We start from the raw sequence: 27,397 nt of genomic DNA on the forward strand, positions 1-27,397 counted from the left end.
ATCAGGAAAGTGAGGTACGAAGCCAAAACAAGTATTGTGACAGAATTAACCAAGTTTCGAAGAAGATGCGGTCCAAACAGTAGATGGTGCAGAAACGGTAGATCAATAAAGAAGGCTAAAATATCTTAAGTTAAAACATCTTAAGTGTGAAATGTAAATTTTAATAAGGCAATATACGTTTTTATTTGTATTTATCAACAGATTCGTCAACAATATTTTGCTGAAGAAGCTGAAGAAATCATTAGAGGTATGGATAAAGAAGGGACCAATGAAACATTAAATAGTCCGTATAACACATCGGTATTTCTTTTAAATAAAAAGGTTAGTTCCACGCCTCAATGCATTAATAAACAAGATAATTATTCCTTACCTATAATAGAGGATACATTGGATATTCTTTTCGGGTCTTGTTGGTTTTCTAAAAATGCATGCTGACAAATAATTGCGAATGTAGCCATTTGCTCAAGAAAAAACTTAAATTGTCTTTGACTAATTACGGTTCTGTCTTTTGGTCTATATAAAATAATAATTATGATATGAATCTAGTTAAGCGATGGTTTAAAAAGATGGTGATAGATAGAAAAGATAATGATGCTGCTTTATATAAAAACTTTAGTAAACAGTTTATCTCTGTTTGTATTGGGTTGTAAGTATTTTTCAATACAATTTTGTTTAATTTGTTTAAAGTCTAATTAATAATATAAAGATTAATTAAAAAATATTGTTTTTTATTTGATTAATTACTGTATATATCATTCAGTTTAAATATTAAAACAAACAATAGACTATAGATAACGAAAGAAGGTTTTAATTGTTCATTTAAAAGTAAAGAATATCCCATTACGTCCTACGGAAACGTAACAACAATGCCGACTCCTACTTTTTTGTTTAAATTGGTAAGAATTTTTAACTATTCGGGGTATCACAAATATATACTAAAAATTTGATAAAATACATAATTAGATATTCATTCTCCTTTCTTTTTCATCAACATCTATTTTTTTTATATTTTATTATTTTACATAATTGAATAATAAGGTACTTTAAAGTTTTGGCTATTGTTGATCATGCATTAGTACCAAGATTCTGTTATTTTTCTCTTAAAAATAACGGTTTCATATTTGCATTCCTTTTTTCAGTGTTTCACATTTCTACCACATGACACTACTGATGTTAAAGCTATTAAGTAAGATTTTGGTAATTATTCATTGGTAAGCACCCCCATCAGTAACTGAGCCATTTATCGGCCTATTGAATCCTTCGTTTTATCTACGCAAGTGTAAAAATAATTATTTCCCATTTCGGATCGAATTTTTTCTTTGATGGACAAATATAAGAATCAACATTGCTTCTTGTTAATATTCTATCTCTCGGAATATTAACTTTGCGATACGGCTGAAGAAATAAGCTGAAGTTCTTGTTAGACTTCGAGCTCGGTATATTAGCGGCCATCAGAGCTCGACATAAATTGTGACGACGTTGTTATAAAAGGTTGTAGCAACGATTTTTGTACTTTTCCGGCCTACAACTTTCTGACGTATTACTTTGTTTCAAATTTTTTTTTTGGAGGTGAGCTATGGCATAAAGATAACCATAAGTAAGTATATAATCCAGTTCTACAGTCTACGCAAAAATTTCAAAAAAACCCAATCTGGTTACGATAAAAAAAATATAGACCAAATCACTGTGAACAATACATTGCCGAAATTTGTGCAAATGTATGCAAAATATGCTCTGTACATTTTTGCCTGAGTCTCGTAATACCATTTGTCTGCTATTGACTACAAGAACAGCAATATATTGAACAGATGGTCAACAGTTTTTAATTCTCAGGATGGATGTCATCCAAAAATACACTTAATAATAATTCTAGCTAAAACTCCGTCGAATGTTATTGTAGTGATATCCACTCCTAAGTCATATTTTCCAAAAAGAAGCAAGCTTCTTATGTATGCTGCAGCATGTAAAGGCAGTTGGTGACGCTATTGGTCATAAATATATATTTACTTTGCCTCCAGAATATCCAATTTCAAAACTTTCCAAAATCCAACAGTGACCATTGCGAACTTTATCATGAATATACCAAGACTAATTTTTCCTACTAAAAGAATTATATTCTCAAACATTTGCCCTTATATTCCACACAATCTTGTAGATAAAGCTATCCAAATTCTTGGTTTTCTACTGGCTTCTCTAATTTTATTTTTAAGTGCCAAAAAGACAACTTTGAACTCCAAACTTCTTTAATAATCACATTCGATGATAATGAAAATAGGATTTTCCTATCGACAGTCAAAATGGAATGCTTTATCTGCAAGCAGACCGACCACATTGCCTCAAATTGTCCGAACTCTTCCAAATTACTATATTAACAACCGACCAAATAACAATACCCGAAGACACTAGTATACAATGTACAAACAATTAACAAAATACCTAAGAATGCAATGTATGACTTACTGAAAATACAAGGAACTAGATCAGCCAATCGATCTCAATTTATATGATGGTTCCCTCCCAAATAAATATCAAAAACCAAACAAAAAACGAAAGATGATATATGAAATATGTACCATCAATCTACCCAAATCTTTCGCATTCCTTCTGATAACTTGATTGCATATCTGGAAGCAATAAAATTCACAAACAATGTCACAGCACCGTTTTCAATTTACAATTATTAGATCCAATTATTACAGAAACATCTGTGAAGAAACGTTAACTCAGACGAATGTAAAAACTCCTTCAGCTCTACTATCTCCAAGAACCCAGGAACAATGAAATATATCATCTATCCTAACAATCATCCCACTAATACTAACATTATCTACTTTATTTTCACGCTAATGCAGTAAAACTACAATGGTTTTTATTCTCGCCTAGAACATCTAAATTCTCTTATATCTAATCACCCTCCAATTACCTTTGATTAAAGGAAACGCTATATAATTATTTATTGGTGGAAATTCCATATTTATTTCCAAAGATATCTATCACCAAGGTTTTTAGAGGTAATAGCAATAACTGCTTTGTGTTCCAATAAAATAGTCATTTGTAGTAAAGTCTTCCTAATAGACTTAATCCACTAATCTACAAAGCTAACATTTCCATTAAATACCCAAACAATAATGCACCTTTTGCTATAGAACAGTCGAATCCAATCAATCTCCCTTTAACCGAAAAAGAACTAAATGTCGCCATCTCTTTCAGCGTTAAGTCCTAACAACATCCTGTCAATTTTTCTTAAAAATGTTCTCCAAGCAACGCTAAGTATACAAACTTTTTAAATTTTACAATATGATATGGTGTAACCAAAAATTCACTGATTTCTGATGTCAATCAACCATTATACCTATTAAAAAAACTGATTGTTTATCAAATTCTCTCAACTCCTTCAGATCAATCTTATTATCATGTACGCTTTGTAAATTATTACAGAAGATGCCAAACAAACGTCTGCTTCAGCACCTGGAGGAGCATAATCTTCTAGATGCTGCTCAATATAGCCAATAGAAGTACGATAAATAATTTGGTTCTTCTTAGACGATCAATTATTTCAAGAAGCAATAAATACCAAACAATACGATCAAATTCTTTACACCGATTTTTCAAAAATGAAGTGATACTGGCTGTGTGGTCTGTTCTTAACCCTCTTAAACATAATCTCAGCTCTATACCAGCTTCCAGCTACTTATAGTATTCATATTGCAGAATTATGTATAGGGAATTTTCAAGGTATCTAATAGCAAATCTCTAGTAGTGTGTGTTTAAAGTATGTTAATAAGGTCTCAATTAAACTACTGTATTGGCTGAACATATATTAATAATATTCATACATTACAACATGATCATGTCGCCCATTGTCCCCGTTGGGAAGTGGTGTTGACTTGACATTGACATATTTGACATAGTTACCAGGTTTACGTTAAGCCTATCTTACATTAATGTCAAACAGTGTGAACTGATCTCCTTTCATCAATTTAGTCTATTATCAATAATCCAAAAAATTCAAATATCTGTAATCAACATCACACCAGAATCTCGAACTCACACTAGACTATTTTTGCATTTTATTTTCTTTTCACTTTTATTATTTTTCTTTGTTCCTCTTCTGGTTTATTTGCGTAAAAATGTGGAGTGTAAATGTTAACATGGAATCCATTTACGCTTTGGTCCATCTTGCATCTCTACATGTTACTGAATCTGAATTCTGCTCACCGCCAAATGATATGGAAATATATAAATAGCATGCCATTATTCAATCATAATCATTAATTTAAGTCCTAACAAGACACAATAGTCTGAGAAGAACGGTTACCAAGCCCTTTCTCCTCTGAAAAACTTCTGAAGACGCCCTCCTCTGCAAGACACCAACAAACCACCATCAAAACACCATCAGGACCAAGAACCAAAACCAATGCTGCCATCCCCAAAGCACAACACGTCCTAAAGAGGCGACAAAGTCATCTAAACAGGACTCTCAAATTATGCATGCAAAAAAAATACACAAATACTGCAATCCAAAAGACAATGACTCGAAAAATAAATAACTTTCTGAGATATTAAGTATCAGAGACATGACTTTTCATTACATAATTTAAAAGTTTGACTATAAGAAAGTTTATGTTGGTTAGATTACAGCTTATGGACGAATGTAGTAAATTTAGTTTGTAATATGATCATTTTAAAAACCTTTCTCATTTTAGGTCGTAGTCTCCACCTTGTTTGTATGCATCCATGGATTTGTTGTACATGAACCCAAAAAAAAATGTTTATTTTATCAAGGCGTGGACCGAATTACGCAATCAATACAAAACACCTTCGATGATGTCGTAAACTTTTTCGCAAAAAAACCGATCAGATCACAGGACCCCGTCATAATATATACCCAAGATGGTAATGTACATGCACATGCACAAGCGCCTAACACGTGCTGTCCACCTGCGCCTAAGATGTGCTGTCCACCTTCGCCTTGCTGTGCCACCTGCTACTGCGTAAATACTTAGCTTTATTATATTTTTTCTGAATATCTAATTGACTTCATTTACCACGAACAAGGTTCATTTCAGAGCAAAATAAAATATTTGATTAATAAAAACCAGGTGAATCATTGAAACGTGAGTATTTATATTTTATTCTTCCTAAAATTCCTAAAAATAGAAAAAACTTAGAGAAGGAGAACTAATTGTTAGATCTCCTTACTGTTATGTTGTGTTAAGTTGTAAATCTACCTTAATATTTGTAAACCTACCTTAACATTAGTGACATGTCAAATAGAAGAAGAAACCCGGGAGTAAAAGAGAAAGACAGACATTGGCAGTCGACAGACTGGTCTTATGGCTCTTCAGAGATGTATTAGTATTACTTTGTCTTGCAATAAATAAAATATACAGAAATGAGTCGTCTATTATAACAAAAAGCCCACAGAGTTGAACAAACATACCGACGATCAAAAGGAGTGCTATAAAAACAAAGTAAATTAAAAATATTGGAAACTATATGTAAATATTTTTAAATGAGGTAACGAAAACATTTACTTTAACAGCAATAAAAAAGAGTTAAAACTTACCTTTAAAAAAATCTACGTAGAAATATATCTTCTATTCTGCTGGTCTGCATTTGCATCCATTACTCGTATGCTGGCGCTTCTCTGCATCATTTCAACCATAGTTCGTGTGAATCATTCCGGACATCTTCTGATCCCATTCGACCAACTCATTCTGACATATATACACACCATCACAAAACAGTTTGTATTAGTTATCCTTAAGTTGTCTAAAGAGAGAATTTTGATGATTCCTAATCAATCTTTGTAAAGCTGTTATTATATAATTTTCTTGCATTTTAGCAACTACATTTTTCACCTCCTCTTCGTTGATCTTTTTTTTCCTACTTCTTCATTTCCATTTCCTTCTCCATATCAAAATTCGTCTTTTAGACAACTTTTTGGAATTACCTGGATCAGCCTCGAACAACTTACCCAAAAGTCTGGAAATTACACCCTTATTAACCCATAAACTGCCAATGATCCCTTCTCATAGTTATCAATTTAATCATATTTTTAGTTAATATTATTGGATCTTAAATTATTATATCAGTCATTTTGAATTTTATTTTATGTTAATAAAACTTCTATGTATCTCACATCTACACCACAAACATACTCTTACCTTTACCGATAATAACGACCGAGACGATATTAGAGACACTGCACTAGATACTGTAACAAAGAGATAATTTGTTAGTACAGATTTTGCATTAGTTAACTTTAAACAAGTTGGAGATATGTGCCTGTCATACATATAAGAATTTACAATTAACAATTTTTTAAAGACTCAAAAATAGAAAAAACAAATTTATAAAAAATATCCCATAAGGAAATATGATTTTAAATGAATGTAAGAGTTTTCAGAAGAACAATTGCTTAGAGTGATCATCACTTAGTATAAATCAAGATCATCAAAAAAAATATAGAGGTATGTGCACTACAAGAGACGAAGAAAAAAGGAAAAGGTCAAATTATGCTAAATGACTATCTGATGATTTACAGTGGTGTTGGAAAAGAAACTAGAGCCAAAGAAGAAGTCGCCCTGTTAGTACACAGAAAATTATTATACCAAGTACAAGAATGTAAATATATCTCTGAAAGAATAGTAAGTATTAAAATTGAACTGGATGTCAAACCTCTGAATGTGATAGCAATCTATGCACCAGAGAACAACAGAGATACCACCACAAGAGAAAACTTCTACGAACTCCTTCAGACTGTAATAAACGAGACCCCTAATAATGAATATATAATCACTATGGGTAATTTTAACGCCCGTGTTGGCAATGAGATAGATAGACAACTTACAGAACCTATAGAAATAGGCAGTGGAATAAGACAAGGGGATTCATTGAACCCCATGCTCTTCAATTTAATCATGGATGAAATCATCAAAAACGTTAACAAAGGAAGAGGATACAGAATGGGAAACACAGGAATAAAAAATACTCGGTTACGCAGACAACGCAATAGTATAGCCCAAAATGAAGATAGTCTGCAAAGACTGGTCCACATATGACAATCTCATCTCAGAAGTCTACAACAAAAGTAGTCAGCAAAGAACCAACCAGATGTAAAATAGAAATTGATGGCATTAGTATTGAACAAGTAATGGAAATAAAATACCTGGGAATTACACTGTCCAGCTATGGAGACCTGGAAAAAGAAGTGAGAGGTCAAGTACAAAAAGCAAATAGACTGGCAGGATGCCTTAATAACACTATATGGCAAAACAGACATATTAACACTGAGATGAAGTCAAGAATTTATAAAGCCAGGACCAATATGCCTCAGAAGCAAGACCCGAAAAAGCTACAACGCAAAGATTACTGGAGACGGCAGAGATTGGAGTATTGAGAAGAATTACAGGATATACGCTGAGAGATCGAATGGTAAAATAATTTGCTTATTTAAGATCCTATTTTCAAAACCAATGTTTTCCAGAGATATCTGCTTTACACCTCACCTCTGGATGAAACAACCTCTGCATGGTAAGGATTTCAATGAAGTCTATCATGACAATGTCGATAATACAGCACCGAACAATTTACTGACGTTAGAAAATATGTTTCCCAAAATAGAAAGTTTATTGGATGGTTTTAATTTTGCAACAAATGTAAAATAACTGGGACGAAGAAGAAGAATAACAATAATAAAAGTCATTATACAAGAAAAACGCACAAGAAAAGTATTACGAAAATAAACATCGCGTACATGTAACTACTCTGCAATTAATGTCAAATATTATAATAAATTTAATAATAAAAATCTGTAACTAACAAAAAACCAATTTTTAAATAGTTTTGTATTTATTTCTTTGCATTCCTTTTGTATAATAAAATTCTACAGTAAAATCTATATTAATGTCCAATATTCTTTGCAAACCTATTTATTATGAGACACATTTCCAGGAATAGGACGCGTTGCTAAATTGCTGTATTTATATGTTATAAAAAACTGTAATATTTGCACTCAAGTTTAATAAAAATACAAATATATTTCAATCAAAAATTACAAAGAACGAAAAATGATTATTTTGTATAGATAAATCATGTATTTATCAATGTTTTTAACAATAAATAGTAGGTATTAATGTTAATAATGTATTAATAGTATAATGTAGTATTAATATTAATTATAGTATAATTTAGTATTAATGGTAATATGTTCCTTATAATCAAATATATATATATATATATATATATATATATATATATATATATATATATAATATATCAGAAGAAATATTAGAGATGATGGAACAACGCAGGCAGTGTAAGATCAGGCAGGACGAAGTAGGGTACCGAAATATACACAGTCAAATTCGTAAAGAAATTATAGCGGCGAAGGAGATCTGGATGACTACACTTTGCGCCGAGGCTGAAAGCCTATATAAACTCGACGACAGCTTCAATCTTCACAAGAAAATTAAGGAAATTGCTGGTGTCTTCAAGAAAAAACAAGTCACTGGTATACATAATGACCAAAATGAATTAATAACGGACCCTAGCGATATACTTAATACTTGGAAAATGTACACAGCCAATTTGTTTAATGATGACAGAACACAAAAACCACCACAACTGGGAGACCATTTGTATGGCCCAAGTATTTTGAAAGCTGAAATTGTACACGCTATCAAACTATTAAAAAGTAACAAAACCCCAGGACCAGATGATATGTACGCAGAAACAATCAAGTTACTTAATGTAGAAAACCTAGACATTATTGTCAAGCTCTTTAACGACATCTACGATACGGGCCAGATTCCAAAAGATTGGCTTCGATCTACATTTATCGCCCTACCAAAAACACCACGTGCGAACTTCTGCAAGGACCACCGACTAATAAGCCTAATGAGTCACTTTTTGAAACTTTTCCTGAGAATACTTCACACTAGATTGTTTAAGAAATGTGAAGAGGTCAGTGGATGGAGTCAGTTTGGTTTCAAAAATGGACTTGGCATGAGAGAAGCGATCTTTAGTATGCAAACATTGATACAGAATTGTTTAGATCAAAGAAAGGATGTTTTTATCTGTTTCATCGATTACGAGAAAGCATTCGATAATGTAAAACATGAATTGATGATAAAATACCTACAAGAGTTGGGATTGGATGCAAAGGATATAAGAATCATTGCCAATCTGTATTGGAATCAGACAACAACAGTACGTCTTCAAAATTCCAACGAAACAGAAGATTTCTCCATTAAAAAAGGAGTAAGGCAAGGTTGTATACTGTCTCCAATGCTGTTCAATTTATACGTAGAAAAAGCCTTCGCAGAAGCAGTGGAAGACTCTAATAAGGGTATTAAAGTTAACGGCATATTTATTAATAACATCAGGTATGCCGATGATACAGCCATAGTGGCAGATAACATCGAAGATCTTCAATGCCTTTTGAATGATCTAACTCTTGCAAGTGAAGCTCGGGGTTTGAAAATAAATATCAAGAAGACAAAATCAATGATTATAAGTAGAAATGATTACCCCAACGCAAAGATATATGTCTCTGGAGAAGAAATCGAACAAGTCAGGCAATTCAAATACTTGGGATGTTTGCTGAATGAGGGTTGGGACCCCGAGAATGAAATAAAGAGCAGAGTTGAACAAGCCAGAAATGCTTTTTTTGAGGCTTCGTAAGTTTCTGACTGATCGCAAATTGGACTTCAACCTCCGATACAAGATGCTTAAGTGTTACGTGTGGCCTGTTCTCCTGTACGGAATGGAAGCATGGACGTTAAAGGCCAGTTCCATTAACAAACTTGAAGTGTTCGAAATGTGGTGCCTGCGTCGAATGCTCAGAATATCATGGACGGACAGGGTCAGAAATGAGGAAGTACTCAGAAGAGCGGGCTTACAGGATAGGGAACTTTTTAATTATGTAAAAAGTAAGAAGACTGCATACTTGGGGCACATTATACGAGGAGAACGATACACTTTTCAGCAACTGATACTCGAAGGGAAAATAGAGGGTAGGAGAGGTCTCGGACGTAAAAAATGTCATGGCTGCGCAATATTCGACAATGGACAGGAATCCACAGCTATGAAATGCTTCGCAATGCTGCTAAAAACAGAATTATTTAATCCAGAATATTTAACATCTCACCTGACAAGACGATGTACGGTGGACGCCTACGCAGAAATGCATGGCACCTTAAGAAGAAGAAATCAAATATTTGAAACACTTACCTACCTTTTGAAAATCACAAGAGTAGATATTGACACAGAAAGCTTCTATTACTAACGCCGTTTCGCTACATATATTTAGTGAACTTTTCAACTCGAATAACGACCGAATTTACTCATTTATTTCCTTATTTAACATAATTAAAAAAACAATCGCTCACTATTGTCTTTTCATTGTGTGTATACTACAATTTTATGTTTGAAAAGAACCCAGTTATTTTCAAATTTAAAATAAAATACCAACATCTCGGTGCAAATTGCGAAAAGAAACCTGTAACAACTTTACCGTAGGTAGGGGGACGATCGTCATTGTTCTTTAATTGTTTTCCAAAGTTTACTTGCATTTTTATAGTTTTTTTGCAGATGCGTTTTTGTATGATTTAGGCACATTTTAAGCGAATAGGTAATATCAGAATCCATTCGAAAAATATTTTCAAGAAAGATAGATGGCGCCGGTATTCGTAGGTATACAAATATTAAAGTAATAACAAATTAATTTTGTTTTTTATATTGTGCTACGGAATTAAAAACATAATAAAGGTAAATGAAAATATTAAATTATTAATTTTTAAAACAGATGTTTTAGTCCCGACTTTTTCAGATGTCGGCAACCAGTATATCGTCTGTGCTTTTCCTTGTGTCTTTAATACAAAATGTTTATTTAATTTTTGATATAAAATGCTTGTGTTTGTACAAATGTTCTTCTCAGCTGTTTTAGCTTTAATTTTCTGTCTATTGTAAAAGTCTTCTCCTTCTTATCTATAAATAAACTTATATTTCTACCACCTCCAATTTGTCTGTTTGATTTTGATTGTTATGATCTATGTTTTCTTTGTATGATTTATTATAATACAAAGTTCAATCATTTCCGTCTTCATATTTTATTTTTTTTCTCACGACGAAGTAAAAAGACACGTAGCAATATGAAAATAGCAAACAGAATTGTGAATGGTCTTCCAAAAGACCAGTTTTATACCCTCATATACCACCTTAATATAGTAGTAGCGTAAACCTAGAACTTCAAACTGAAATTTACATACTGACTGAAGGCACTGACCACAACCTCATTCTCCTAGAAATAAGAACATAGGAAAAAAGATCACTACTCAACAGTTCCTCTTTGGATACACGACGCAAATTAAGGTCCTAGAGATCATGGAAACAGGAAATAGTGAAGTTCACCTTACTAGAACACTAAACAAACTACAGTATGCAGGATATAATACAAGACGGTGTAATCTACTGTCGATGGAATTACAAAAGATTCAAACAAGATTGGTATAAAGTCTAGACAGTAATATAAGTAGTTCTATGCAATCGTCGATCTCACATCATCATCAACATCATCATTATTTTGGCTTTATAAGCCTGAATAGGTCGAAGCCTCCTCGAAAATTTCTCTCCAGTTGTCTCTGTCGTATTTCTCATGTCTTAATCGATGTAATCAAGGAGCCTTGTTTTGGATCTTTCTCTCTTTCTCTGACCAATGATTCTATCCAATCTTAGTTCATTCTAGCATCACATTAGATAGATATCCCTTATTACTATTATTTGATATTTATCTAATTCTCTATTTTTTAAATACTGTTCATCCTCAAATTAAGAAATTTTTTTCAAAAGAAATTAAGAAACCGTAAATGCTACACCCAAACAAATGTTAAACAATATCCAAAAAAAAATACAAGTCTAATTTTTCTATAAGTTTAATTCCAAACAAATTATTTTCACAATCAAGAAAATCATCTTAAGCCGTGCGAAGATATGGTACGTTCAAATAGTTGTAACCTGGTGGGCAGCTACAGTATAAAGTTCCAGGAATCGGGGAAACACCAATAGAAGCGTAGAACGGATAAAGCGAAGCTATACCTGCAGCACATATGTTGAGGTTGGTGACTTTTGGCTCTAAAAAAACAGGAATAAAAATTTATTAAGTGCAAAATGATATATACGTATAATAACCAACAAAGTCATAATAGCCAGAATGATCGCCAACGTTCGGAACGGACAGGCACCCTAAGAAGAAGACCAAATGATAACAACGTTTCCAAAATTAAATACTGAGAGGTTTAATCATTATAGAAACATTTAAAAACATTAAAGAAGTCTTTATTTGATATAAAGACATAATATATTTATGGCAAGACAAATATATAAAAAAATATGTACTTTAGAGAATTTCAAAATTATGTACTCCAGTTTTTTTCTACTTACTATCAACTCCCAAAAGGCTCTTAGCTGTTCTAGCAGCAGTATTTACACCTGCATTTAAAGTATTTGCCACTCCTCCCAAAATTTCTACTGCACCTGGTTGAGGATCAGCAACAGCAAGCGCTACCAGCACGGAAAAAAGTACCTAAAAGTAATTATTGAAAATACGATTTAAAAAGATGGCAAATCAACGACAAATGCGATGTTTATTATACCGCAACTAACGAAAACGATCTTTAATAATTTAAATAGTACTTAGTTGACGTTTTAACAAGGTCCACATCTCGACATCTAAGTTATCGACTCTACTCGACTTAACTCACCTCAACTTCAACTCAATCCAACTGATTGAAAATTGAAGATAAATTAAGAAGATAGAAAGGATACATACAAGAATTATTCGAGGATACAGCAAGAAAATTGACTGAAATGGACGCTTCCTACAGCCCAGATATACCAAACAAAGAAGTAATCATGGCAATTAAAGGAATTAAAGATGAGAAAATTATACTAGATGAATAGTTTCTTCTCTAAAAAAGACCACAGAAGATAAACGTGGAAAAGTGGCAAGATCAGAAACGAGACTACATAATCAGTGACAAAAAACATATATTCAACGATGTGATAGTCCTTAATAAATTTACCACAGGCAGCGATCATAGAATAGTAAGAGGAAACTAAAATTAGACTTAATAACAGAAAAATCCAAAATGATTAGGAAGAAAGCCAACCCGATATGGAACTACCCAACGAATTTAAATGAATACCAAGACAATATCAATACAATCCTACAACAAAACAAATGCATAAATTGGGTAAATAACAAAAACGAAAATATCGTAGAAGCTATTCGAGAGACTCCAGTTAAATTCTGCCCTTAAAGACGCCAAGACGAAAAAATCACCATTGAAACAAAGCAACTAATGGAAACTAGAATAGAAATCAAAGGCACTGATAAAGAAAAACTACGAAAAATCAATAACGAAGTATCAAAAGCTATAAGGAAAGGTTTAAGAAAATTTAAAAATGAAAAGGTCCACCGAATTATAGAAGAGAATAAAAGTCTGAAAGTCCTGAGAAGACGGCTAAGCAATGGAAAATGTGAAATACGCAAACTTAAGAACAAATAAGGAGTCCCCATATCAAATAGAAAAAACTAGAAAGATGGAATACTTGGGGCACATTGTGAGAGGTGAAAAGTACGAACTTTTAAGAAATATCATGCAGGGCAAAATTAAGGGCAAAAGAAATGTGGGAAGAAGAAAAATATCGTGGCTTCGTAATCTACGTGAATGGTTCGGGTGTAGTTCGATTGAACTTTTTAGGCGCGCTGCTAACAAAGTCGCAGTGGCCATGATGATTTCCAATCTCCGCTAGGAGTGGCACGAGAAGAAGAGAAGAATATCAAATAGAGAAGAACTACTGTACATAGTTGAAGACTTCTATCAATATCTATACACAAGTCGAAGAGAAGACTAAACAAACTTGGAAGCCGCCGCACCACGCAAAATCATCAACCAGGGTTTAGAGCTCCAAGATGCAATGAAACAGATAAAAAACAACAAAGCACCAGGAGAAGGTATAGTTGTAATATAAGCTATAAAGATGGGCGGCCGTGCCCTTCTCAACAAATAAAAATTGTGTTTAACCTTTCAGAGTTTCAGTAAATAACAGAAAAATGGCTTACTTTTGCCGCATAATGCGTAATAATAAATATCGACTATTAAAGTCAATTCTACAAGGGAAGCTTGAGCGCAGGAGTGACCGTGGACGAAGATGTATATCCTGGCTGGTCAATCTCAGGAAATACACTGGTCTATTTCGACTGTTGTAAATAGAAAAAAATCGGCCAATCTGGTCGCCAACATCATTAGAATATAGGCACCAAAAGAAGAAGAAAAACGAAAAAATGGGAAAAAAGACAACAACGTTTATTTGTTATTGATTAAAGTTAATAGAGTACCTTAAAAAATTCTGTAATCAGTGCTGAATGAAAAAGAAATTCCCGGTATGTGAAGATTGTATTATCTACAATATAATCTTGAGTGCAACCGGGAAATGAATTGAAATATGTGCAATATCGTAAAAGTGGGATAGTTAAAATAAAAGGATTGGTGCATTGTGTGATAAAAAAATTCATCACCGATGATATCCGTGACACCATTTAGTTAAAAAGAATACAGAACGACATATCAGGATGATAAAGAATGATATCCACATACGAAAAATTTAAACAGCAAATACAAACATTTATGAAATATTATTTAAGAACATAAAGCCAAAATGCAACAAGAAATGGAAGAAAAATAAAGAAGAATATACTTATAAGTAGATAGGAGATAAGTAGATTAAAGAAGACTATACAAATATACTACAGCTTAAAGAGAGACCTAAAAAATATAGTTAATTAATGTATAAAATCACGTCAAAATAAGATGGCATCAGAAATAATAAAATGCTCTTAAAAAAATAACAATTAATAAAAATGTATAAAGGTATAAATACTCACAAATTTCATCATTGTTGAATATTGTTGTAGTTCAAAATTCGATATGAACATACGAATAAAAAAGTTCTTTTATATATTGTTACTATCACGACCAGCTTTTCCCATGTTATAATATATTTTTAATTGCCTACATTAGTTTACAATTTTATCTGAAACAGGAATATTAACAAATAATCTTGGATTGTTTATTTTTTTATCTATTGTTAGGGGTTTTATTTTCATACCCTGTAAACTACTGTTCTAAATGTACAAAAAACTAACAAAAAATTAAAAACTGTAAACTTTAATAAGATCTAACAATTATCGGGAAGTTATTGACGCAGAATAAATATATGTAAAAAAAAACAAATAAACATATTGAGAGCTGTATGATTATCTCAGATTAATAAACAATCTCTGAATATATTAATGTTTTAAGCTAATTTTTGTATACTTCAACCGTTAACAAGTTCACTATAGAGTACCTTCCAAACAAAGAGTAAAAATAAAAGTTCAGAATAAATTTTTCCTTACTTATTTAATTCGAATTACCAAAAGTTTTTGCCTATACTTTCGATTTTCGACTTTCAAAGTCCAAAAATCTTTCCACCCAGGACTGCAATTACCAAATTAATATATGAATCGATGAACAAAAAAAAACCTACGATAACAGTGTTCCTAGATCTGACAAACGCTTTTAATATTTTAGGAAAGCTGCAAGATACGGAATAAGAAATGCTTATCAATTTATAAGTTTATTTTAAAAAGTTATTTATCTGAAGTATTTAAAACTTTCACATCTGACTACCACTATACTGGTAGGTCGAGTTTTCCATAATACACTGACTACCACTTTACTGGCTCACAGTTCTACTAGTTACAATGCTTTATATATTCACACAGACCAGGAGTACAGGAACTAGTGTGAATAGTTCTGAAGATACAGAGTCCGATAAAAGTGAATCTGGAGATTAACAACAATTTGATCTCACAGATGAACCAAATATTTACCATAATAAGACATCAAATCCCATTATGACATAGAAAAAATCTACAAAATATATTTCATATGAACATTATGGTTGGGGTGGAGTAGAAGAAGATGTAACAGAATTTGATTTTACTGGAATACCGTCTATCAATGTAAATCTTCCGGCCAATGCAAAACTAATAAGTTATTTTAATGTGCTTTTCGACAACGATATAATCAACACAATTGTATGTGAAATTAATAGACGACCCACTGTATCTACATCTACAACACTTCAACGAAAAGGAAGTGTATGAAAAGAAGTTTTTAATGAAGAAATAAAAAAATTCCTGGTAAAAAAAAGGTTTGTGTGTTTTGGGAGGCATCGTAAAATTTCCCTTCCGTGCCAAACATTGGAGCAGGGAAATTATTTACTACCACTCTGTTTTTGGGAAAACTATGGCCCGCGATAGATTTCTAGGGATTTTAAAAATGCTACGATTCGTAGACCGTAATGATGTTAATACTGAGGATCGTCTTTACAAGATTCGGCTATTTTGGACGCAGTTTTAAAAAATATATAAAATTGTCTGTATCCTAATAGAGAGCTCTCCATTGATGAGGCCATGATCTGTGGCGTGGTCGTCTCATCTTTCGACAATACATAGCCAGTAAACGTCACAAGTATGGGATTAAATTAAACGAACTCACTACACACGATGGATATATATTAAATATTACTTTATATATCGGAAGAGGTACCTTGAAAACGGCGGATATTGTCAAAGAGTTGACGAAGGATTATTTCGGAAAAGGTCATGTTTTATACATGGATAATTTCTACAATAGAGTAAAATTGGCGGAAACCCTATTCAAGGAAAAAACACACGTTGTTAAAACTCTACGAAAAGACAGAACTAGAAACCCTAAGGATATGTTAAAAAAGAAGCTACAGAAAGAGGATGCTACTATATGGAAAGATAAGCGTGATGTCAGAATGATCAGCACAAAGCATAAGCACGTTATGTCTGAGGTTGTTTGTAAACGAGGTGCAACGAAAATTAAACCCGATTGTGTGCTTGACTACAATAAGCAAATGTCTGTGATAGATCGAGCAGACCAGATGTTGTCATATTACTCGGTATCAATAAAAACACTTCGTTGGTAAAGAAAATTGTTTTTCCAAGTATTAGACATATGCATTTGGAAGAGAGCATCGAATAAGAAAACTTTATTTTTGAAATGAGTACCCAAAACAAGTTCCAATCACGGAAAGAAATAAAAGTGGTATGTTACGGTGCCGATATTGCACTAAGCAAACTGCCCGAAAAAGGTCGCGTTATTATTGTCCCAGCCTCACCAGTACTATGCATAGTACCTTGCTATAAATTGTATCATACAAAAGTCAAACAATAAATTTATTTCTTATAGTTTTAAGTTTAGAATGATAATTATGTTTCTATTGAAATAAAAAAAAAATGATAATACCAATTTTTTTCCTAATTATACAGCGGTTATCGTTGTTTATTTTGCCTAGATTAGCGTGCCAGTATACTGGCATGAGCATAACCATTACCGTCTGCAGACAAGAAATAATCTGCAAACTACTCTTTGCCATTCCGTGTCAAAAAATAACTTAAGTTATTGATAGCATGCTCATAGATGTTACAAAAACAATATTAACGAAGACTTTGCCATTATTGGAGAATTCTTACGCAAATGAAGGCTACGGCCTAATGCAATGAAAACAGATTACTGACTCATAACTCAACATTAAAATATCTTGGAGTAACTCTTGACAAAACTTTAAGTTTAAACAAACACCTACAAAGAACGACGGCAAAACCAAAAACGTAAAATAATATAATCCAAAAGCTATGTGGCACCATAAGGGGTTCCTCAACCCCCGTACCAGATCATCTACTCTCGAATTTGTGTACTCGGCAGCTAAATATGCTTCCCCGGTATGGCTCAATAGTAAACGCAAGAAGATTGTTGACGCCAAATTAAACCAGACAATGCGAATGATCTCAGGTACAATTATACCAACACCGAACTACTGGCTTCCCATTTTCTGGCTACGAATAAGTTATTTCCTTCTCAGAGAATATAGAAAAATGGAGGTTAACCATTAACTACCTATGTACCATGACAAGCTTAATATCGAAATGAATAGACTGCTCCAAGAACTGGTAGACAAATATATATATTTGGGTCACGAAATTAAGATAAGTAAGGACAATCAATTTCGTGATGCTCTGGGAACACGGGAGGCCCTTTTTGCTGTACAGGTGCTATTTCAGAGATGCAGGGATATGAATTGTGATATATACGTATGCTTTATAGATTACCAGAAGGCATTTGACAGAGTAAAACATGACAAATTAATGACTCTAATGCAAGAAATTGGAATTGACAACAAAGATCTTAGAATTATCAGAAACATTTACTACAATCAAACGGTCAAAATCAAAATAGAAGACCAGTTAACTGATAAAATTGCAATAGAACGTGGAGTACGACAGGGCTGTATTTTGTCTCCATTGTTGTTCAATATTTATTCTGAATGGGTATTTAAGGAAGCTTTAGACGGTTGTGCGAAAGGAATACTAATAAACGGTGAATGGTTGAATAACATTAGATATGCAGATGACACTATAGTTTTTGCCGATAATCTGAATGACTTACAGATATTAACAAATCGCATAACAGAAGTCAGCAACAGATACGGACTAGCTCTTAACATAAAGAAAACCAAATTTATGACAATTAGTAAAAAACCAATACTAAACGCTCAACTTACAATCAACCAACAGAATATCGAAAGAGTCGAGCAATATACATATCTAGGCACCAATTTAAATAGCCAATGGGACCACTCAACAGAAATTAAACAGCGAATAATAAAAGCAAAAGCAGCATTCGTTAGAATGAGAACTATTTTCAACAGTCGAGACATATCATTAAAAACAAAATGCCGTCTATTGAACTGCTACATATTCACAGTTCTGCTCTACGGAATGGAAGCATGGACACTGACTGTTGCATCTATGAATCGGCTCAAAGCTTTCGAAATGTGGTGTTATAGGCGCATCTTACGTATATCCTGGGTTGACAGAGTTACTAATGTGGAGGTTCTGCGTAGAATGGGGAAAGAATGTGAAATTCTCATGACCGTCAAAACTAAAAAGTTGGAATATCTAGGTCATGTAATGAGAAATCAAGAACGTTATGGCCTTCTCCAGCTGATTCTCCAAGGGAAAGTAAATGGTAAGAGAGGACCGGGAAGAAGACGCATTTCCTGGCTTCAAAATTTGCGAAAGTGGTATAACACGACTACCACTGAACTGTTCCGCGCTGCAATAAGCAAAGTGAAGATAGCCGCGATGATCGCCAACGTCCGGAACGGATAGGCACTTTAAGAAGAAGAAGGACAATCAAACAACCGAAGTATCCAGAAGAATAATACAAGGATGGGCAGCATACGGAGCTCTTAAGAATATTTTTAAGAGTGACATTCCAACTAATATGAAGAAAAAAGTTTTCGACCAATGCGTGCTACCGGTGATGACCTATGGTGCAGAAACATTATCGCTCACAAAGAAAAACGCACAAAAACTAAGAGTAGCGCAGAGAAGAATGGAGCGATCAATGATAGGGGCCACTTTGCGAGACAGGATTAGAAACGAAGATCTACGAGCTAAGACCAAAGGCACAGACGTCATTGAAAGAAGCTGCAACTTAAAATGGAAATGGGCTGGACACGTTGTCAGAATAAAGGACAGAAGATAGACTCGCAAACTAGTTGAATGGAGACCAAGAGCCGATAAACGTAGGAGAGGAGACCACCAACACAATGGCAAGATGACTTACGAAAGACAACAAAAAATTGGATACAGCAAACACAAGATAGAACACTTTGGAGACAAACAGGGGAGGCCTATGTCCAGCAGTGGACTGAGAGAGGCTGATGATGATGAGACTGCTCCATTGTTAAAAGCTACCAACTTACGTCAGGAACATTTTAGCCTCAGTAACGTTTGGAAAACACAATGGGAGAGCGACTAACCACAGGAAGTACACCAAATAATGGCCTGAACGTTGAACAGAATAAGAACAATAGCATAAAAGCAATTACACGTAGTAAGACCGATCGTTACTCGACACCGAGTAGTAAACATATAGAAATCTCAATGCCGTTCTAGAGAACAAGATACTGGTACGTCACGAGTGAGGGGATTAGGAAGATTGAGACCTCGAACTCGAACGGAACCATATTCCTCTTGATTACGGCTCCAAAAGAGTGCCAAAACGTCGAGTTTTAAATTCTCAACGCGGTTCTTCCCGAGAATATAGCAATTTTCATTTACCTAACAGCGGAAATTTTTCCAAACATTTCATTCGCCTCTACGGGGTGGAATTTTTCGTTCTTAATCTTTTTCTAATCTTTTTTTACGCAATTACTGTCTTCTCTGTAAGCTTGCTTTACTTGACCATCATGTCATTAAAAAATCTCTTCAAATTAAACATCACACTAAATCTTGGTCCATTTCCACAATTCTAAGAGCAACTGGTTTTTTGCTTTTTTGAAATTCAATTTATTACACTCGACGCAACTAAGACACAACAAAAATATCCATCCATTATTATGGGACACTTTCGATCGTCTTTCTCACCAAAAAGCTCAACACATTTCTCAGGATTAAACCCAAACCCAGAAAGGCAAATTTATTTGTCAGAAAAATCCATAGCCTCTGTCGAATCAACAACATTCTACTGTTGTACGCAATTTTTAGATATTCACATATCCGATTCAGCTACCAAAGCTCTGTCAAAGAGCTTCAATTTTTCTGTCACTCCTCTTTCCATCCCAACTGAGAAAATTATTTGTCAAACTCAAGAAGCGATTCTTATCTTCTTTCCGACCAAGCGGAAGTTGCCAGAGAAGATGTCGCCAGAATTTTCCGTACTTCCAACCCCCCATCGTCAAATATCAGTCTTTTAGAAAGATATGCCCTCAAAAAACTTTATAACAACCCTGACATTGTTATCCTTCCGGCCTTTCTTGATAATGGCTCCATTCTCGTAAATGTAAAATTAAAAACAGCAGAGCCGCTGTGAAGAGAGGGAGGCGAGGATGTCAAAAAAAAAATAGGAAAAAAATGGATGAATGCAACAAAAAAATTGAGACACATGGACACAACTAGAGAAAAAAAATTAATACTCAGTGATCAACCGAGGATATCATTAAGAAACTACTCTAATTATAATTTTATGTAGGGTTGTTTTCCGTAGGGGCCGTATTTTCTATTATATGGTACTATCCGCAGATAATTAATAAAAAAACTGGTAAGTAATTTAAAACAAATAAAAATTGCCATTGCGTTTTGATTATAATATCTTAACTTTGTATGATATCTAGGAGGACAAAACCATTTAAAAATATATTAATTTTCAATTTTTGGATCAAGTTGAAAATTATAATTGAGACGATAGGTGTAGGTGATAGTTTTATCAGTCTGGTCTGGTAATTTATTACAATTTCGGTAATCTTTGTTCTTTGATATAAAAAAACAAGTCGGAAAATGCACTTAAAACGTAATTAGAAGAACTGTATATATTGAAGCGTATTTTTTAGAGGTGAACAGTCATTTCCTATAACGAAATAAAGACGTAACAATACAGAATGATGAAAATAGTAAGTACAGCACTTTTATTATTTAAATAGCATGTAAAAATTGTTCTTAAATTAGTAATTAATTTTTATTTACATTCACCAAATAAACAATACAATTTCACATTTGTTAAATCAGTGTTGGACAATTTTGGATTAATATGGCATGGCTGTGTCTTCTAAATAGTTCTTCTACTCTTCGCATCCAGGTACATTTTTTAATATTCTTCAAACACGAACTTATTTTCTACCAATTCCCATGCGTCTGTCGATTTTACGCATCATAATTATAAGTCTAACTCGAATTATACTGTTCTCTCCATATTTTTTTCGTTAGACTTCTTATATTCCAAGATGATTCTACTAACCAGCAAATATTAGCTCTATATTATATAAACATTAAAACCTCCCATTTTAGGTACTTGTAGCTGCCCTTCTCGTGGTTGCAGTTTCTGCCGATGTTGGTGATGTATTAGGGGGAGCTGCGAAAACTTTAGGAGCAGGCGTAGATACTGTTTCGCAAACCGCCCAAAGTCTTGTAGGAGGAAACGTTGCTGTTACTGTCAGTAAGTAAACGAGTTAATATTTTCAATAACATTTTACGTGACCAGAATTTTGATGGTTTTTGTAAAGTTTAGCTTTTATAACAGTAAGTTGGTTATACATAAATAACGTATTGGCTAAAATAATCTATCATACGTCGACTACAGGTAGCACTAAATCTGGTAAAAAAGAAGGATATACGCCACCTGTTGAAGTCAATGGTTACCGAACACGACACTAACCTTAATGATTACTCGAGGATTGCAATAAAACTTCTCTACAATCGCAGGATCAGTAAACCATTCGCAGATTTTTATTTTAGTTTATACATTTAAAACTCTTTCAAACTGAGTTATTTAAATTAAAAATAATACAAAATAACTTTTTTTGCAGAAGCTGATGTATGTACTCCTTGGGTAGGACTAAAAAACTTCTATATCTCTCTTGGAATTCTTCCGATCCCTGGAACATTTTATTGCTCATGCCCTACTGGAATTTTTGTACCAACTTTCGCAGCTGTATAAGATTAAATGATTATTTTGGTAATTGATTTCTGTCTAACTCTAAAATAAAAAAATAAAGAGTAATAAAAGTGTTTTTTCTTTATATTGTACATACTGTAAATACAAGCTTGCTACTGTTATATGAAATTACAACAATGGAAAGCACTTATAACAAAAAACAAGGATGAAGTAGAAGCTTCTAAAATACATTGTTCGAGAATAACTAAATTTACGACAAGAACTCTTAGGTAGGAGTTTAAATTAAAAATATATATAATGGTAAGGATATTGTTGGAATGATCTAGACATTGTTTAAAATAGAAAATACTTTATTAATGAGAAGTATGCAGTTGTCTCTGGTTCACTAAAAACTTTATGTTTGGAGGAAAAGATGTTAATTTTATCCTCAGTTCTAGTTCGACTTCCAAACGGTTCCTATATTTACTTTTGAGGAAAACCAGACCCTGCCTCACACTTATAGGTCTTAACAAAAGGAATTAGAAACTGTATCGATTTTTCTGCTAAAACTGAGTACTCCTGGCGGCAAGACAGCCAAAAGTATATCAGTGTTATTTTGTCAAATATGTCTTTGAGTGCCCTATCACACGATAGTTTAATTACTGACTTAATATCTAAATCCCGAAGTCTTGTCTCTGATTCTATGTCCATTGTAAATGGATTACTTATCGCTGCTTTGTTACTGTGGATGGGAGAAAAATGATCGTTCAGATTTGCCTCCAGTCCTAGCAGGTGTTCCTTGAAAGCCACTGAAATATCATCCGGCAAAGAATTCACTTTATATTCTTTTTGTAGTTCTGTTAGCTTTGTAAAAGCTTTGTAATTTTCTGCTTCCGTCCATTGTGTCCACAAATTAGGTTTTTTTTTTGCAGCTTACACCTTCACTTGTACTTTAAATATAGTTACATTGCTACCTTGTAATGCCATATTTAAATTGTTCAAGAAGTCAAAAATATCACAAAGATGTGCTACCTTGATTAACCGATTAACATCATGAAAACTGTGTTTAAATTGAAATATTGCATTTCTAGTCGTTGTCCTTCAATTCAATAAGTCTTTGTAAAACATTCTCTTTTGATAGCCTACGCACTTTGCAGTATAAAATATGTTCATGTTCACTTCCCATTTCTTTGCAGAAAGTAGAGTATACTCTTGAGTTCAGTGCGCGAGATTTTGAAAAGTTTTTTACACAAAAATAAATTTTACACACTCTTGCATAGATTCGGTTAAAAGCAGTGGCATTTTTTAACAGCTAATGCCTCTCTGTGGATGCTACAATGCACCCAATGCCAGACGATATTCTAGTTAGTTTCTTACAAAATCTATCATATAATGGAAACAAATATCTTTTTAACCTATACAATAGAATTTGGAGTTTCCCACAAAATAAACGCATGCAATAATAATTTCATTACTAAAACCAAATAAATCACGAACTGATTCTGATTCCTATAGTCCAATTTCTATTACCAACACTAGAAAAAATGGTGAATTATAAACTAAGATGGTTTTTGGAAAATAATAAATTATTAATCAATAAATCAAGCAGCTTTCGCAGAAATAGATCCACCATAGATAATTTAATTGACAAGCCTAGAGTCCAAAATACATGAATCATTTACAATTGGACAGGAATGTATTGCTGTCTTTTTCGATATAACAGAAGCGTTTGACATGGCTTGAAGATACGACATACACACTGAGTCATTGGGCTGTCAAAGGTAACATGCTATATTTTATTTATAATTTTCTTAACAAAAGACAGATTAAAGTTAAGATACATGGTACAGTATCCAGCACTAAAAACCAAACAAATGGAACACCTCAAGATACCTTACCTCAAGCGATAAATAAAATCTTCGAAAACTTTCCAAAACTTGTTAAGGCAAAATTATAGAAGGATGATTTGTGTCTGTGTATGAGAGAGAGATGGCATTAGATAAAAAATCTTTTTGCCACAGAAAACTGTTATAAGGATGTTTAAATTTTTATTTTAGAATCGGTTATAAACTTGATTAGAATATTATATATAGATTTGTCAGAATAAGATAACAGATTGTTGATGTTAACTGGTAGGCTAATATTGAGATCAATTAAACCTAAATATAGGCTTCGAGTCTGTTCCCTATGATTAGGACAATCGAAAAATAAGTGGTTCAAATCTCCGACAGATTTACCATCACAAGGACAGAAAGGAGTTTCATAGATTCCAATCCTATGCAGATGCTCTGGAAAGAGGCCATGGTTAAGTTTTAACCGGGTTATTAACGAAAAATGTACTTTATTATAGTTAAAATTAAAATGGGGAATATTTTTTGGTAAGCATGGATGAATAGAAAAGTAATGGTTTCTTGAAGTCTTCTGTACCTCTTTATATTTTGACATCCATGTTTCCCTGCCAATACTCCTGATAATAGAAAATAGATCTTTATAGTAGTAAAAATTTGTCTCAGATGTATTTTTTGCCATACCATCCACTTATTCGTTTCCAATTACTCCATTGTGTCTTTTAACCCAGAGTAAAATAACTGTTTTTTTTTGTGAATTTTAGATCATGTAATAATTTTTTGATATCAAGTATAATGGAGTTTTGAAAACTATCCAATGGATGGCTACGAATAGCTTGTAATACTGCCTAAGAATCTGATACTATTACAATGTTCTCACAATAATTAGTGACACACCAAGTTAGTGCTTTCTGTATAGCAGCAGCCTCGGCTGTAAAAATAGAACAACATTCAGGAATTCGATATTTCGAACATAATTGCTGTTTGAAACAAAAAAAGCGAAACCAGTTCTTTCAACGGTTTTTGAACCACCTGTATAAATTATTGTTAAATCTTCCCCTAATTTGTTTAGTATGGATTTGAATATCATATTAGTTAAAATTGGCAAGTCTGAATAAGAGGGCATTATAATGGTTGGTTTGTCTACCAGAACTTCAAAGTCTTGTATGTAAAAAGAAAATTTTGGTAGCTGTAATATATAAGATTGAAATGAATTCGTATGGATAAAAGATTCTGCAAGAGGAGGAGAATTTTTTATTTATTTTGTGAACCATAGTTGTATTAAACGATCTGTATGTTATTAGACGTTTGTTGGCTAACATTTGTCTACGTATGTGTAAAGGTGGTTCCTGGGCTTCTGCTAGAACTGCTTGGTTTGGTGGAGAAATTAGAGATTAGTTATATATTCAAGAGGAAAAAATATTCTTTCTATACAGAAAAACTTACAATGTGCATTAAATCACCTTGAAAACTGGTCGAAAGCTGTGGGATTGAAATTGTCTACAACCAAAACCAAATTTATTTTACTTTCAAAAAAACAGCAATCTACAAATCCAGTTATATGGAAACAACTTAACTTATGTGGAACACTTAAAATTTTTAGGAATGATCTAATGATCTTTGATAAGAAACTATTTTGGAAATACCATATTATGCAAATTAAGCAATCTTGTCAATGTGGTCTCAATTTAATGCAAACACTGTGCAATCGTAATTGGAGATCAGATTTTAAAAGTTTGATTTATATTTACAAATCACTAGTACGGTCAAAACTCGACTATGAATCAGTTGTATACTCATCTGCAAAGAAGACACTTCTTGGTCAACTAGAAGTCACATACAAAATACAGCACTAAGAATAACTACAGGAGCATTCTTTACTAGCCCTATTAACAAAATTTAAATTTGAGAAAAATGTATTTGTCATTAACATATGCATTATCCATAAGTGGGATAAAATCGCATCCCATTTTCCATCATACTATCGCTGAACGTGTTAAAGAAACTTTTGTAAATAAAAAAATGACAAATAATTTCGAGAGAATCCTTACGAGAAATTAAGAAGATAACTCTCTGTTCATAATACCAATTTACACAATTTTTTGGATTAGACCAATACGGTCATACCTCCTGCAATATGTGATCTAACTCTTTTTAAATACAACAAGCTTGAGACCCCCATGCAGCAATTATTCATTCCTTTCACAACATGCTTACTTCTTTCTCTGATCATATTTATACAGATTCATTCAAATCTATTAATGGTGTTGGATCACTAATTATATCTCCGAACATTTTATTACAGTTTAAATTACCTTCCACTTGTAGTATTTACTCTGGAAAACTATACTCGATTCTGCAAGCCCTCATTCATATACGTACCTAAAAAATCAAAATTCTGTCATAATTACCTACTCTCTTAGTGCATTACATACGATAGAACAGTTAGATTTTAATAAAAAGCTGTCGAGGAAGTTGATAATTTAATTAACATGATGGAAAATACACGAAAAAGAAAAACTTTTAAAGAAAGAGTAAATCCCTTTTCAAAATACACTGATAGAGAATTTAGAATAAGATATGGGTTTTCTAAAGGTGGTGTAAGGTTTTTTGCAATTTTAAAATACTCAAACTAAACATAAAAGATAACACATAAAAATATATTTGGTGTCAGTTGTTATTGTCAGTTTCAAAGAAAAAGATGCAAAAGATTGCGACACTGCCAAACTATTATTTCGGAATAAATTGGGAATACTTATAACTAACATATACCGAGTTTATTTGTAACAAATTATTTTAGTATTATATTTACCTTATACTTAACTATTCTAGGTATAAATACGCAATAACCTTAAAATACGAGTGTTTTATTAGTAAGATAGTAGATCGTTCCCCAAAGAAAAAGTGCTATCCCTGCAGCTATCTAATTTCCAAATCAAATCGCCCTATTTGTGACTGCGACCTTAATGT

The 27,397-nt window shown here is 33.0% G+C and overlaps 1 protein-coding gene and 1 long non-coding RNA gene across 2 annotated transcripts; one reads left to right on the top strand and one right to left on the bottom strand.

The window, feature by feature from the left end:
- The first annotated feature begins 767 nt into the window (after window positions 1–767).
- On the top strand, window positions 768–5,116 carry LOC140450081 (uncharacterized). Its single transcript, XR_011951952.1, has 2 exons — window positions 768–896; window positions 4,707–5,116. It is a non-coding gene; the product is annotated as an uncharacterized lncRNA (long non-coding RNA).
- A 6,813-nt stretch (window positions 5,117–11,929) lies between these two features.
- On the bottom strand, window positions 11,930–22,496 carry LOC140450082 (uncharacterized). Its single transcript, XM_072543504.1, has 4 exons — window positions 22,362–22,496; window positions 14,954–15,102; window positions 12,448–12,589; window positions 11,930–12,138 (listed from the first exon to the last, which is right to left on the bottom strand). The coding sequence occupies exons 2-4, from the start codon at window positions 15,002–15,004 to the stop codon at window positions 11,981–11,983; spliced, it is 351 nt and encodes a 116-aa protein (XP_072399605.1). The 5' UTR covers window positions 15,005–15,102; window positions 22,362–22,496; the 3' UTR covers window positions 11,930–11,980.
- Window positions 22,497–27,397: the final 4,901 nt, after the last annotated feature.

The sequence above is a fragment of the Diabrotica undecimpunctata genome, chromosome 9 (assembly GCF_040954645.1).
Source record: "Diabrotica undecimpunctata isolate CICGRU chromosome 9, icDiaUnde3, whole genome shotgun sequence".
Lineage (NCBI taxonomy): Eukaryota > Metazoa > Arthropoda > Insecta > Coleoptera > Chrysomelidae > Diabrotica > Diabrotica undecimpunctata.

Coding starts and splice junctions, on each gene's coding strand:
- LOC140450082 (XM_072543504.1), bottom strand. CDS start 15,004: ATGTTCATATCGAATTTTGAACTACAACAATATTCAACAATGATGAAA. Junction 12,590..14,953: donor ATTCAACAATGATGAAATTT/GTGAGTATTTAT, acceptor AATTACTTTTAG/GTACTTTTTTCCGTGCTGGT. Junction 12,139..12,447: donor GAGCCTTTTGGGAGTTGATA/GTAAGTAGAAAA, acceptor CTGTTTTTTTAG/AGCCAAAAGTCACCAACCTC.